The sequence below is a fragment of the Pseudopipra pipra genome, chromosome 3 (assembly GCF_036250125.1).
Source record: "Pseudopipra pipra isolate bDixPip1 chromosome 3, bDixPip1.hap1, whole genome shotgun sequence".
Taxonomy (NCBI): domain Eukaryota; kingdom Metazoa; phylum Chordata; class Aves; order Passeriformes; family Pipridae; genus Pseudopipra; species Pseudopipra pipra.
The window spans coordinates 45,516,762-45,532,950 of NC_087551.1; the positions used below are offsets into that span (position 1 = coordinate 45,516,762).

A 16,189-nucleotide genomic window follows, 5' to 3' on the forward strand; every position below is an offset into this window, starting at 1 on the left:
AAAACCTTGGTGCATAACATGGTGTTTTAAGAAACTTTTAGTATCAAATATCCTGGATCAATAGTCCAGTGGAGTTCTATCATATTTAAGATACTGCAAGTTACCAGATATCCCGTATTTCAGGTTTCTGGGAAATGTCTTACATTTAGGGGAGCATCACATCTTCCTTCTACGTTCAAGATCTCTAAAGGTGCACATATAGCATATGTCATCTGTGTGCCAGTGTGCCATGAGTCTACTGACAGGTATGAATATTTTACAGTAAGCTGTCTTTCTGCTTGTCAGAAAATTATCAACATAATGTTATTTTATACAGTTACCTTTTTTTCTGGCTTTTTTCTGCTTGTTTGTTGGAGATGCAGCAACTTTATCCTGTACCTTCACATGCCAGATGCTAAGACTTTCTAATTAAGAAGTACTTTAGGAAAGAATGGATGTAGTAAGATCTGTAGTTCTGGAAGAAAATAGCAATTAAAGTTTAAATAAAGTTAAAATTATTCCTGTTACCTACACTATTGGGAAAGTTAATCTTGGCTTGATTCTCATTTTTTTTCTGGTATGTGTATTCATTTTTTGCAGTCGGGGTGTTTTAAGCCAAATGCTGATCTTCAGCAATGAATCCCTTATGTAAAGGTGGACAGGGTTTGGTTGTACAATTAGATCATGCTTAAAATTTAGATGATATAAAAAAATTTCATCATGATGTAAAAAGTTTTCAACCCATGGATTCTGTCTCTGGGTTCATTGAAAACAAAATTGTCACTTAAGTGGTATATAGTTAAGTGGTGTCTTTCAGTGGTTGCCATCAGGACTGGTGTTTCATAGTATCACATTTTCCTTTAGCATATAGGAATACCATGTATCCTGGTCTGCAGCACTGCCATTCTGTTTAGTGGAATAACAGAAAAATATATAGGGCAGACAGCAAGGTATGGCATGGAATGAAAACCATGTAAGCACAAGCAGGTAACAGTGAAGAAGGGCTTGTTTGTCCAAGTCAGGTATTTTTGCAAATGGTTGTCTATAAGACATGCAGTTTACATTTGAAATAACTAATTCTCTGTCACTTTGACTCCTCAGCTCTGCTACCCGTGTTTGCCTGATGGCTTGGGGTTACCTAGCACTCATAAGCCTTGAGAAAGGAGGAAACACCTTCACTGTTAATTCAGTAACCTTGCTCCTCCTGTAAAATGGACTGCGGAAAGTGTGATTATGCACACTGGGATAGTGTAGGTGAGTTGGGAGATGGTTTCTTCCTGCCACTTGTGTGAGGAGGATGCCAGCTCATTTATGATTCTAACACAAGGCTGGCAGCTCCATTCACCCCATTTGTGTCCTTATTCCCTTTGCTCATGTTTAAGCCATACATTCCAGCTGGATATGGTGAAAACCTGAAACATAAAGATGAGTTTTTATTTGGCATATATGTGACTTAGTGACTTGATTTTGAAACAGTCGTGTAAATGTTTATTTCCACTGATGATCCAGGACATATACTTGGCTGACTTGCTTTTATATCATCTGTTGTACAGATCAGTACAACAGTAACTTTTATTTAGTTTTAAGATTTTATCCTGTCTTCTAATACAGCTAGAGCATGCCTAACATTCTCTGAGCATTATCAAATCATGAAGTCGGTTTTAGATTCAGAAAATTAAGAATGAGAGTCTGTGAATGAATGGATTTATAACTTGGAAATGGCTTATGCAGCTTGTTGGTTGATGTTAACCTTGCCTGTGTTTAAAATCATATTTCAATTTGAGTCTAGTATCAGCTCAATTTTTAATGCTACTTTAAAAAGTATTTTAGTTTCAAGTCATTAATACTTTAAAATTCAATTTTTTCTTTTACAATATTCTAATTTTTGCACTGCTGGCACTGTTATCATATTTTAAAAGGAAGCTAAAATCATAAGTAAAAATATATAAAAAGAAAAGGGCTGTTTGAGTTTTTTTTTAATTGTTTTTATACTCCCTCTGCTGGCTGTTTCAATTACAAGTACCTGTACTCAAACATTTTTACTAAATCTGCTCTTCCTTTTACTGTTTTATCAAATAAGCAGTAAAGTGCATTGATTTCAATCTGTATTTAAATTTTCTTAAAAAAAGTATAATTGTTAAATGAAGAACACTATTTGCAGGAATGGAAAGTCTGACACTTTTTTATGGAGCAATATTTTTATTTTTTTTATGCCCTGTATTGATTTGAAATCCTGTCCTAAAAACGATTGAATCTTTGAGTGTGTCGACTGCATCTTCACTAGTAAATACCATAGAAATAACAATTCATGTATTATTCCAAAAGATTTGGTTATCTATTTCATTTGTTGTAACAAATTTAGTGCTCAGCTTTGTTTTATGCAATAAAACATAAATAATGATGCTATGTTTTGTTATGTTAAAAAAAATAAATTGAGTCATGAGTTTGACTTACATCTACTTAATTAGCTACAAGGCTGCACTCAAATTATTCTGCAGATGTAATGGATAATTTCTTAAGGTACTGGTTTTGTTACAGTAATAGTGTACAATAGTGTTCATCCAAAATATTTATAGCACCCAAAAATTATAATTCTTCTTAACTTCAGAGGTTATATGCAAGGGTTGCTGTATGTATTATTGAAATGAAGACACTGCATTCCCCATGGGTGTCAATAATGGCTAAAACAGTTCAATATTTCTTTCGATATTTCTGCTAAAGATCCAGACTGCTTTGTAGTGTCCTCACTTGTGCTGGTACTTGGCTTCCCACGGTCGGAGTTTGAAGAGTGCCACCTACTGATTGACAGCTCCGAGAGCGCTACTGCCTTTCCTGTCTGAAAGCTCTCGCAGCTCAGCCTCTCTTATCTTGTGGGATGTGACAAGTTGATGCAGTTGAACCTGGCAACTGCGTTGAATCAAGTCCCAGCTTTGACCTCTTCTATTAAATGATGCTATTTTTTTTTGCTAATTTGTTTCAAGGTGAGGACACAGGGTTTTCATCCTGCGAGGTGGGCTTCCCTTGCCCCCCTTGTCCCCTTTTTAAAAGCTTTTGAGAAAGTGGTGTATTTCTGTAGTTTCTTCACCACTCCTTGTCAAGCTGTCATAATTAGTGTGGGAGGAACCAGCCTGGCTGATGTTTATCGAAGACTTTGGCTTCTGCTGTGCCAGACGATGTAATGATGTATTGCACACTCGAATGAGACAGTTCAAAAGGCACATAACAAATCCATAGTCATGACTTTGTTAACAAATGAACATTTCAGAATGCTTATGATGTTATTTTTTTGCAGGGGAGAAGGACAATCTTGTTAATAAGTTCTAAATTTTTTTATGATAAATTCATGAATTCATCTTTACTATTAGTGCACTCTGAGAATGCTTTATTTCAACATAGAAGTATGCTAATTGTGTTCTTAAAAAAAACCAAAGCTGGCAAGTGTATGAACTAGTTTAAAAAAGTCTATCATTTACATACTTACAAAGAACTCCTTTATTTCAAAATTCTTGAAGGCTTTCTGAAAAGTTCTGACTCAAGAATACTAAAAGAGAAGGCTTTTGGATGTTATTTACTATCTTCAGAGAAGCCATACTAATGTTATTGGTATCTAATTAAAATAATAATAAAATAAAACTAAATGTAGAAGCAGCAGTAGTTATCTGACCTTCTTTGATGCTGGGACCCAAAGAAGAGATTGTCAGGGTCTGATACCAGTTAATCCACCTTCCTTCTGGAAACTGTGAAGATTTAATGCTTTCATTAGCACTTATTGATCTGATTCCTTATTTCTGCGTTATTAACCAACTCTCGTGCAGCAGAGCTGTGCTTCTCTTAACAAAGTTTATTCAACTGTTAATGGTTTCAACATTCTTTCTTCCTCTTACCCTTTCACTTGCATCAGAAAGAAATCCCCTAAAGTCAAGCCACAAATACTTCCTAAAGAAAAGTAAACTTTTGCATCTGAAATTCTAATAACTTTGTACAGGAACCTCACATCTCTAATCCTTCTGACCCATATGTACCCAGAATAGCAGGTTTTTGCAGCTGCCGACAAGCATTGCTATGCTCACCTTAATAGTACTGCTTGCTTTGCTTCACCCTGTGGGGAAATTTTGGAAGTAAAGATGCCCCTTTCTTTGTCATATATATTTTAGTAGGAATTCTGCAACATTAGCGTGTTCTGCTGCTTCAGAGAATAAAATGCTTAGCCTGAATTATGGGAGTTAAATGTGCATCCTTTTTATTATTTTGTAGTTTTCCTCACTGCCTAGTTTTTATATCCCCATTATATTTCTTCCGTAGTACCTTATTTTATTTGCTTCCAAACTGGATAAAGCTATTACCCTCTCTTCTAATGGTCTTTGACTTAGTCTAAAGAAAAAAAAAATTGTCTCAGTATTTCACTAATGCTCTTTTTTTTCCCTAACACATAGCAGTTAAGTTTATGATAACCCACTCTTTTACTTACACTGGTTTTTTTGTGTCTATATTTTGGTTGTCTTTCATGCATATACAGATACCTTGACAACTTTTCTAGAGTGAATTCTTTTTTGGAACACAGCTCAGTCAGTTATCCTTTCTTTGTATGGCTTTCTCTCTTTCAGTTGTATCTGTAATTTCAACTTAATATAATTTCCTCCTTGTCCACCCATCAGCTTATTTTAGCTGATGTTTCCGTCTTGATTGCTGAATTGTTTTGATTTTGTTTCTTCCAGCAGTGGGCTGGTGTCTTAGCCTTAGTGTTTTTATTTTACCTGACTGCTTTTGTTGAGTGAAGGCACTATGGTGCTGTTGCTCTTCTTCTGGTATAGCTCACTTCAGCGGTATTGTCTGTTTTTTTTAGGTAAGATGAAATTTTGCATGGTAGTTTGAAAATGCTCACTATGTGTTCCGTATTTGTGGTGAGTCATTGTGTTTCCTAATCTGCCACTGTCTGCCCAACCCTAAGTGTGATGTCAGTAGAAATTTTTTTCTTGCTTTTTTTTAAGCACACGTAAGACTGATGAAAGTTACTGTTTGATGTAACAGGAAACTGAACTCATCTGTTCTCAAAACAGGCACTGCCTTAGCTAGTATGCTCAGGTTTCATTGTGTCAGGCTCCTGTGCCTCATTCTTGAGAGCAAATTGCTTTTGTGTGGATGTGTCTCACTGTTCCTGTGTCTTCAGTTTTCACCAGTAAAGACTCCTGAGACAATTACCCTTGGAAAGCTGCTTTTTCATGCATCTTGAGTCTTAAATGTAGTTCTTTAACCTTCAGCTCATGATTATGAATGCAAGAAGGTTTTGGGATAAGAGGTACCTTTTGAGAAGTTCTTTGAAGACATCAGAGAGTGCGGATGACCTGCAGTTTCCAATGTCTATAGAACAGTGCATTTCTCATACAATTTTTGGCTTAGCTCTTGTGGTGGTAGAAAGAACTGGATCATTTGGCGTGTTGTAGGAACTTTAACAGACTTTTTTGTGGGTAGGATTTGTTTGTAGTTTGCATGGTTGCTTCAAATCTTTTTTGGACTTTTTTTGGAGTGATAAGCAATGCTTATACTTTTTGAGCTAAGCACAGAGAGAGTGTGGGCTCGAGCTTTAGACCTGTCCATTCTGCTTAATTTTGAGAGTACTCCTTGGTCCAGTTTAGGCTGATGCCTAACTGTCTGCATGTGTGTTGGGAGTAAGCGAAGGGGGACTGTTCCCAAAGGGCAGTGCTGTACTTTCCTCTTCTGACCTGGAGAAAGGAGGAGAGTTTAGCTTTGCAGACACAAGCTGTGTCATGCCCCTGTACTTTGTGGCTAGAGACCAGGCCCTGGGCTGTTTTAATTACTTGTATAAGGACATAGCCATATGGACCAGCAGAGGAACCAAACAGTCTAAACTGTTTGTGGCAGTAGGCAAACCTTGTTTCTGCAGACCTTTTTTCTACAGACCAAGTTCTCCTAGAGAATGAACCACAAGCTCTACAAAATCCTGAATGAAAGATGCATCCAGTGAATAAGGGACCATTGTTGGAGGACATGGCTTGCTGCCCGACTCAGTGCAATTATTTGTATTTAAGGTCTTTGTCTCCTCAACTTGCTGCTTTAAGAGAATTTTTGAAAGTTGTGGCTAAAATGTGTAAATGAATGTTCACAGGGGAACAAGAAGATACAAAGTTTGTCAGTTGACAAGGATGAATGAAGTGTGTGTGGTGATATCACATATCTTAAGTTAATGAAAAATGATGGAGACATATCCATCCATGACAGTAGTATTGAAGGGGTAAAAATCAGAAACAGAAAAGGGATTGTAATGGTAAGAGAAGATAACATGTTTTTGCTCAAAAGAATGCAATTGCAGCAGAAGAAAATGTTCATCCTTATAGTGAAAGCTATTTATAAACTATGAGAAGTTTCTTTTGGGGTAGATGAAAGGTGTGATATATAAATATCTCCCAGCAAATCATTAAATTTCTAGGAAATCTCTTCAGTGAAGTATAAGATTTCACTGAAGTGTAAGATATAAGATGACCATTTGTGTGTTACTTTTTAATGTCACGAATGTTTTGTTTCTGCTTAACTATAACTTTTTCCTCTTTAACAACAACATAAGTGGTGCCTGGTGAATATTATAAACTCGATGAAGGTAATTACAGATAACGTTTTAATTTAGTTCTTTACTTTTTATAGCTTAATATTCATGGATCAGCCAACTACTATTTGACAATCTCTTATTTATTCCAGCTGACAGCATCTTTTACTATTTTTTAAGGTCACTGAAAGTTTACTGTTCTACCCTATGTGTTTTTTCTTTTTTTTTTTAATGCTTAGTTGTAGTTTAATAACTTATCCACCTTGTTCCTGCTTTTTTTCTAACAGTTTATTAAAGTGTAATTTGGTTACACATGCCTTTTCTGTGTCTCTTAACATGAGTTTCCTTCGATGGCTCTATCTGTGGATATGTTGTGACTATAGGAAACATCACTGTGGTTGGTTAGTTTGCTGATGTGACCTCTTGCTTTTCACGACAAGCCTTGGTGCTTGTTTACAAGATGATGTTGCAGGTGTTACCCTCTGATTTGACTGCAAGGCTAATTTTTTTGTTTGTTTTTGTTCATTCAGCTGTTTGTACCTTTTTAAAAATATGTTGATCCAGTCTCTTAGCACTTTGCAACATCTCATTATAACAACTTCTGTTAGAATCAAAGCAACTAGCCCTTCTGCTGTGCCGAGAAAGACTTTTTTCCTAAGTGCTTGTAAAAAGGCAGCTTTTGTTTTTCTTGTTTCACAATTTTGCTGTTTATGGAGCTGAAGGGAGGAATTGTAAGGGAGTTGAAATCTGCTATATATATCAAAATTGAAAAGAGAACATGAGAACAGTTACACAGTTATATTGAGCAATATTGGAATTTTTAAATTTTCTTGCTACAACATAAATTGGTAAGGCTTAAGTTTTGTTTAAATATAGAAATGCCCTGCTCTGAACTTCACTTTGGAACTTAAAACTCAGTTGACAAACTGGTTCTAAAGTCTCCTAAAATACTTTTATATTGGCTTATACTAATATAATTTTGATAGGTTTTAGACATGAGAGATGAGCTTTGGCAATTCTACTAGTGCCAGCTGAGGTACCTAACCTATGTTCCTCTGCTGGAAGTCACTCCCAGATCAGCAGCAGTAGCAGAAAAAAGGCTCAAGCACATTGGCTTCCTAACTTGCGATACATGCAAAGCTGAATGTCTGCTAGCTTACTGAGCTGTAGGCTGCTGTGATGGATGAAGAAACACAAAGATGACCTTGGGTCCTACTCATGTGCTGGTGATCTCTAGAAGCAGATTACAAGAGGCTGTTAGGAGCAATGAGGACATAAACTTAAACCTGCTTGCTTCATCCCCTGTCAATGCTGGAAAGTATCTGACTCCAAAGCAAGCTGTTTTAGGAAGCTGAGATATGGTAGGTTCCTGTTGAGTAGAGTAAGTTTTCTGTTAGTTAACTTCCTGAATAAGTTCAGGAAGTTGATTTTGTGTAGTCAAACGTTCACCAGTGCTGATGGGAAGCCTGTTGACACGTCAGCCTATTGCTGGGAGCTGATGAGAGGATAAACCCCCCCTTTCATCAGCAGCTCATCTTAGATCAACTTGGCTGTGCTTGGTACACTTACGCCATAGTTTCATGGTCACTTGAAGTTCACGTAAACTAACCCTCCTGTTTAAATAAATGGTCTAATTCTTCCTCCTTAAGGCTGCTCTTTCTATACATGAGTACTCCTCCCTTTTGCAGGCACATTTGTGAGTTGAAAGTGCATGTTTAAAACATGTTATTTAACATGGAAGATGGGGATATAGCATGATTTATGTAATATAAATTTTGCTATCTTGGAAGTCAGCTTTATGAAGGTCTCTACTTGTATGCTCAGGGTTTTTTGTTTTGGTGTTTGGTTTTTTTTCCCCACAAGACTTTTACTTCTCTTGCCCAGTACTTCACCTAGCCCACAATGTGCATGATGTATACAGGAAGTATTACTTGTTATCTTCTTTTCTTCGTAGCAAACCCCAAATCCTTCTAATTCTATAGTGAAGACCTTTCACAAAGATGGAACTGCTAGTTGTCTTTGGGGCTTTTCTACTGGTGGTAGATGCATAAAAGTTTTATGGGAATGAAATACATTTTTTTTTCATAGAATCACAGAATAGCCTGAGTTGGAAGGCACCCACAAGATGATCAAGTCCAACTCCTGGACCTGCACAGACACATCCCCAAGAGTGACACCATATGCCTGAGAGCATTGTCCTAATCCTTTTTGAATTCTGCGAGGCTTGGTGCTGTGACCATTGCCCTGGGGAGCCTGTTCCAGTGCCCAACCAACCTCTGGGTGAAAAACTTTTTCCTAATATCTAAACTAAACTTCCCCTGACTCAGCTTCGTACCATTACCCTGGGTCCCATCTCTGGTTACTACAGAGAAGAGAACAGTGCCTGCCCCTCCTCTCCCTCTCACGAGGAAGTTGTAGACTGCAATGAGGTCTCCCCTCAGTCTCCTCTTCTCTAGGCTGAACAGACCAAGTGACCTCAGTTGCTCCTCATACGGCTTCCCCTCAAGGCCATTCATGATATTCATACTCGTCCTTTGGACTCTCTTTAATAGGTTTTATCCTTTTCTGTGCTAGGGGCAGTAATAGTCTCTTGTCACCTGCATATTACCAAAGAATGCAAAAGGAAAGGGATTAGGAAGAACTACAAGAATATTCACTAGTTTTCTCTATGTCAGTGATTGGAGATAACCTGAAATAATTATATTCACAATCTCTAGCCATCCCCTGCCCCAAGCACTGAGTGAACACAAACTAATTCTCACAACAAACCTGGAAGTTTTCTAAACCAGGAGATTATCAAAACTTAGACAGCACACTGTCTTTCCAAGCAGTTGGGGAAACTCTATCAAAGTAGATGAGTGGCTACAAAGTAGAAAAATGGCAAAGCCACAATGAGAATTCACCACTTGGCTTCTAATCTGGGGGTCTTTCTGCCAGATAACATTGCTTTAATGATCCAAGCAGAATGTTGCTATAGCCTCTTGTGACTTTATTTGTTTTTGTGTGTGTCTTTTTTCTGTAAACAGATCCCAGACACTGGGGATCTGGGAGCTTTGGTTGAAAAACATAATAGTGCATTGTTCTCTTCAAGGCCAAAATTGAGACCACTTTAAATGTTCTTGCATTAAAAGCATGAAGTGTAAAGTAAGCATTAGTTTTGATTAGACCTACTTCTGCTGCTGCTGCTTTTCTAATATGCATTTTAATTGAGGGAAGAATTACTGTTTTAGCAAATAACATTATATTTGTTGAGAAATGGTGAGAACAATGAAGATGATAAGTTTACCTCACCAGCATCAATAAGACTAGGGGAGAAAAAGAAAGGAAAGAGAAGACAAACTAGAGGATGTCCTTCAGATGCTTCTAGACTGTATTTGCAATTCATAGTTTTCTGACCACTTACCATTTTCTGCCTCATTTATTGAATTTAGAATTAGAATTTAGCATTAGAATTTGCAGCAGTTTTACTTCACCTTTTGCTATGAATTTACTCTTAGTTTCAGAACATACATTCATCCTCCTATATATTTGTTCGTATGGTCTGGCCACAACTAATAGTGCTACAGTCAGTGGTGTTGCTTAAAGAGCGAAGTACTGAGCTGTATTGAGAGAACTGCAGTTAGTAATGTAATTTTTTTGTAGATGTTTTCATAACTCAAACCGCCATCTTTGCATCAGCTGGGAGATCTTTGTGAAACTGTTTCAGAGCTCTTGAACTTCAAGATAGCTATTGGAGTTTGAGAGGAGTATCAGTAAAGGGTGAAAATAAGGAGAAATAGGTAAGCACGTTTAAAATAATACAGTGACTGTAAAGTAATATATCTTCAGTCTAGATGATGGTTACTGATACATTACCGTGTTGCTATCCAGCATGCACTTTTTCAATAACATGCAGAAGCACGGATAATGGTCACTTCCTGTCTTGTACTGCTGGAGATTTTATGTGGTCCTTTACTTATTGGTGTCTTTTATATTGTTTGGCAGTCAAAATCTGCATGTGAAGGTTTAGTCCTTCAGTTTTATCAACTGATCAGCTGATGCGCAGTTTAGTGAAACTTTTGAATTCAGGCTTTGGATTTATTTAGTTAGTTTTTAGCATTTTATTTCTATCACACACTTTGGTAATAATCCTGTTCTGAAAAAAAAAAAAAACAAATCTATGTATTTTTGAGTTATTTTGGTAAAATGCTGTAATACAAATACTGTCATCTTACTGACATAATGCTTTTTTTTTGGAGCAGTGCATAATTTGGGTACCACCCAAAGTGCTGTTCTCCTACTTTGTATGTTTTCATATTTTAGCTACTTTGCTTACATGGTTTTTCTGCTGAAACACTGTGAATCAGCTCAAATCTGTGCCTGCTCAATTCAAATGAAGTAAGACAAAGACCAATAACCCCTAAACCTCAATCAATTCAGTGGGCATTAGATCTGAAGTCTGGATGCTCCTGGTGCTTTTTCTTTTCTCCTTGCTTCCTCCACCCATTGCTTGCTGCCCAGAATGTCTGCTATTGCATAAGATGGGCAGAGCTTCTGTTCTTTTTTTGCAGCTTCTTGTTCATGCCTTGTGTGCCTTGTGTGGTCTTCCTAGATGCTGGTTTTCGTGAATTCACATCTGATGCATGTATGGTATGGTCAAATTTGATTACAATTAGTCATAGGCTCAAAATCTATTTGTAGGGGCAAATTTTGTAGCTAAAAAGCCAGTAAGGCAATTGCATGTGTTGTTTCTTTTGACCTTCTAAAGATCTGTTGGGTTTTTGTTGTTCTTGAATCTTTATTAGTTCTCTTGGTAGCATTAAGGTTCTGTTAATGGTGGCTCTAATTTCTCTGGATTCCTGAAATTTTTAATGTGTTATGCACAAGGCATAGATACATAGCTTCTGCAGGAGAGGTCAGTGATGTTTTCAGTAGCTTTTTACTTCTCAAGTGTAATTTACCAAGGGACTCTGCAATCAAGTCATCATGATGGGAAGTGCATCTCAACTGATGTAATGCATTTGTGTTTCCTGGAAACGGAACAAAATCGCAGGTCCTCTTTGTTTAATGTGAGATTTGTCATTGATTTCTGTTGCCATGATATTTACTCCTTGATCATTATCTTTATCATTTGATCATTCTATTGTAATGGATTGTTTGTGCTTTATGAATCTGATTTCCTGACATCAGTCCCTCAAAGAAGTATTGAAAGTTTTTATTCATGAAGAGTATTTTTACAAAATATTTTAAAATATGGTGCAACTAAATCAGATTTCAACAAAACTTCTAGTCTCTTTCTCTGCAGATTATGCTAAAACAGGGAATCAACACAATCGATACAGGAAGAAGGCCTAGGTGCAAAAAGCTGGGTGGACTTGATAGATAAATTCTTCAGATAGTCTAAATATTTATCTAATGCATATTACTCCTGTCAGGATTTATCTAATGTGTATTAGTCCTGTCAGGAATATATTTTCTGATGAAGATATATTGTTTCCTCTCAGTCTGTCTTGGAAACTAAAATACAGTAAGTTGAAACACTTTGATCCTGTAGACTGCAACCACATGTTTAAGCCAAATCAGTTTGCTTTCCTATATGTTATTTTAACCATTTTGTCTAATACCTCATTTAATCTGAAGTAGAAACACATTAAAATTCATCACTTGAGGAATTTTCAGTGTCTACAACTGAATATTATATTTTGACCAATGGAACACAGTGACTCTGTTGCTAATTTTTTGACCTGTGGTGACTTCAGAAAAAGTAAGTTATGGCAAGGTATGGAAAAAACATGAGCTCCATGTTATACAAGTTATTGGTTTGAATGCTTGGGGTGCCCAGATGTTATTATCTGGTCACAGTTGTTAGCATATGGCACACAAAAATTTGCTGTAGTGATAATTTGTAGAGTGACTAATGATGTGTAACAAATTTTTGACCAGAAAAATCTTCAGAAACGCTCCAAGGAAAGAGCCTTCCCTTAGTTATTCTTGAATAACCTTGGATTCAGTGGGGATCATGGCAGGGGAGTAGACGAGAGGTTTGATGCTTAGTAACTTTAGCTGATTTTTTCTGTATTTAAGGCATTGGTGGCATAGGGGGTGGGAAAGCATACAGCCAATAAAAAAAATATGAAGCCAAAAAGTCCTTCCTGTCTGCAAACAATTTGATCACCAAGTTGTTTTTAGACTTCAACCAGACCTGCATGGTATTGTTGTGGTAAGTTCTGTAGAACTTTTTAGGCACTCTGCCAGTTGCTTATGTGTGCAGATATGGAAGCAAAAAAGACTACTCGCAAAGGTTCCCCTCTGTCTTGGTCATAATGGTACTTTGATGGCTCTGTATTATTAAAAATAACAGTAATTATGTTATGTAATTGTGTTACGGGTAATCCTTTGTGCTGTTTCCTAGCCCATGATCTCAAGGAAGTTTGAAAGCCATGGGCTGAACCTCGTGTCTGCTTTGACAGGAAGAGAACGGCAGCTAGACGGACAGTTGTTCTTTCTGTATGCCAAAGCACAGAAGATTCAATGATCGCTTTTTTATACGCTTAACTCTGCATAAATCTTGCTGAAGAAAACTTCTGCAAATAGTTTAAAAACGGATAAAATTATTTTGTAAAGTAAAGCAAAAGCTGTTTTGTAAAGTAAAGTAAAGCTGTTTTTGTAACAGCTGGAAGATACTTATTCTGTTTACGGTCATTTTGTGGCTGTAGTTTTTCCAGACCAAAGATGAATTTGCAACTCAAATCCCAATAAAACTCTCTAGACAGGAGCTGGATCTACAATTGAAAACTGTACATAGATATTTATTTATTTTTTGCCATATAGACCTGTATTCTTTTAAGAGGAGTGATGTGTCTCTAAACTTTGTGAATTAAATGAAGACTGGTTTAGCTTCAGATTTCAGGAAAATGAACTTGGAAGAATACTATCTAGGTGCTCTAAATTAGTGCATAAGGTATGCTAAACTGGTGGAAGTTTTTTCCTTTTTCACACATTGGCATACTCAGTTCCTACTAACATTTGAAACAGCTATCATCCTGTTTGGTTTCTTTGGTCATTTAATTCATATTAATTCATGAGTTTTTCACATGGCCTTTGTATAAAATCATACATTGACAGAAGTTCAAGGGCATGACCTGCATTTTGTGTTTATTAAAAAAGTGGAAATCAAGGGAAAGGAGGGAACTGCAAGCCATGATGGGTTTTCTAATGAAACTTCCACACAGCTCTGCTGCTGATTTCTCCTTATGTGTACGTCTGACAGAAAATGAAAGCCAGATTTCCTTTACTAACTCCTCTGTGATAAAAAATAAGATCTTTTTCTCTGGTGGCCTGAAGCTTGGGGATGTGGAGATGGTGACTCATATTTTGCTTCTGAAAGGGTTGTGATATTTTTGTGGAACTTTTTAATAAAACAGAATATTAAATAGCTATTGTAAAAAGCAGCACCAGCTGTGAAATACACTAAAGGTGCATTTCTGAATTGTAAGTTGCATTTTGGACTTGAAACAGACTTTTCATTTCTACAGTGTTTGTGGCAAGTATTAAAAGTGAGCTGTCAACGACAGTGTTGGTCCTGTAGCAGATGGAATGTTAGAGCATAGAGACGGTTCTGATCCGATGCTGCAGACAGGCAACTCCCTGCTTGTCTTCTGGCCAGCTGTGCAATGTTCAGTGCTAAAAGTCTGTCAATGTAATTTTTTTGGGGGGGACTCTTGTGGATGCAAAGCTCCCTAACATACAGGCTAAAAAGCTGCTGGGATAATGATTTGGATAAGAATAATTAATTACATTAACTTAATTCCAGGTTTTGAAGAGCATTGCCTGAACAAGAATATTTGGCATCTGAGTATGTTTTAGTTCATTGTATGTAACTGAGCTTTTCTCAATTGGAAAAGGAAAGCAAGAAGTTGCTGCATTTCAGGAAATGGATATCTACTTTACAGCATATTTAAGTCCCTTTACCCTTTAAACTCAGCCCATGACAGTAGTTCATACACAGGCACTTGCTATCTTTGGCTTGAATTTTCAGACATCCCTTTCTTTGACTCAACTGATGGGCTTGTGACATCTTTGAAAAGCAGCAGGCTTTATGAAAATAAATGGTAGTTGTTGTTTCTGAGGCTCTGATGAGGAAAAAGTGCTGTTGGTATTGGTTGAGAGATTGAAGTCCAAACTGTGATTGTAAGCTGGTTTACCATTCTACAACTTTTCTTTTTGTATTCACATAATTGCATGTAGACAGCACTTGTTTTTCAGTGCTGTGGCATTTTGAAGTGGACTACTGTGCTGGATGGATGACATAACCCTTCATCTGACTGATTTAATGGACCAAAGGAGAAGGGAAATAATGCTTTTAAATGCTGTTGTTAAACTGTAAACTGCTAGAACTGTTGCAGTTTCACTTAGTCACCTGCTCCCTTCCTCTGATGAAGGCTTGGATTTAGATTTTTACTAGATTATCTAAACCATAGTTTAGATTTAGATTTATGATTTAGATTTATGGTGAATATATTTTTCTTGACAAAGGTACAATACATAAGGAAAATTCCCGTGTATTATACATGTAGAGGGTGGTCCGCTGGTGGAAGGCAGGGAAGGAAGCAGAGTACTACCAAGTGCTAGTAACAGTATTTTTAAAAATGTAAACTAATCTGTTCGTATGCTCCTAAAATATAGAGGTGGCATTCCTGGTGACTTCTTATTAGGACTACCTGCTGAAAGGGTGAGAGAGCTTTCTGTGGCCTTTCCTCCTTCCAAAACTTGTCATATGCTTTGTTAATTGACTCTTACCACAGCCTTTTAGTAGATGCAGTATCTTCAGTAAGAGGGTGGGTTTTGTTTATTTTGTTAGTTTATTATCCCATCACAACTTCATTTCAGAAGAGACTTTACTCAGAAAGATGAAACAGTTGCCCCCATGCTGACAGCTTTATGAAGAGAAGGCAGCTGTCTAATGAATGAGATTGGTAGTTTTATAGGTACCCATGATCTTTTTGAGAAATATTAGGGATGGATATCTAACAGTTACAATTCTGTGGCTGCTTTTAGTAGCCATTTTTCAGCTATTTATTGTCTTGACTAATGCTGGCAGCATAAAGGGCTTCTTGGTTCCATTGCAAAGCATACTTTGAAAGATTAACGTGCGCAGGATGACTTAATAGGAGGAAAACGGAAAGAGAGCAAGAAAGCATATAAAAAACCAAGATAGAATTTCATGGTTTCCTTGCCAATCAGAAAATAAACATAGCTGAAAAAACAATTGGGACACCAAGAAATGGAAGGGGCAATAAGGAATTTTCTGGCTGAAGATTTAAAAAATACCAACAAAACATAAATAGATTATGACACATCAGTTCATATTTTTCCATTGAGAAGATATGGTCCCACCTACTCAAGTTTATGAAAGAAATTCTGCCTGCTTCTGAGGAACTGAAATACCAACTTTTGGTCATATTTCTTGCAATACATTCTTTTTCTCTCTATGTTAAGAGGATATAGGGACTGTGGTGGTTTGTTATTGTTTAAATAAGGCACGTTCTTTGTTGTGAATAGCAGCTAGTTTTCTGGTAGATGCCTTTTATGGTGCACTTAGGGTTTAATGCTTCCTCAATCATTTCCTTTGTTGTAGCTTAAAAAGGCAAAGACTGGCCTGCCACTAAGTTT

General features: G+C 36.9%; 1 protein-coding gene across 3 annotated transcripts in view; it reads left to right on the plus strand.

The window, feature by feature from the left end:
- PDE10A (phosphodiesterase 10A) overlaps nucleotides 1–16,189 on the plus strand; it is a 350,481-nt gene that overhangs the window by 182,979 nt on the left and 151,313 nt on the right. The window contains exon 1 of one of the 3 annotated variants that reach the window (XM_064648956.1): nucleotides 1,021–1,233. The exons of the other annotated variants lie outside the window; for them this stretch is intronic. Within the exon in view, the coding sequence (XP_064505026.1) occupies nucleotides 1,191–1,233 (43 nt within the window). The 5' untranslated portion in view covers nucleotides 1,021–1,190. Of the gene's footprint in view, nucleotides 1–1,020; nucleotides 1,234–16,189 lie in introns of those variants that run through there. 3 annotated transcript variants of the gene reach the window in all.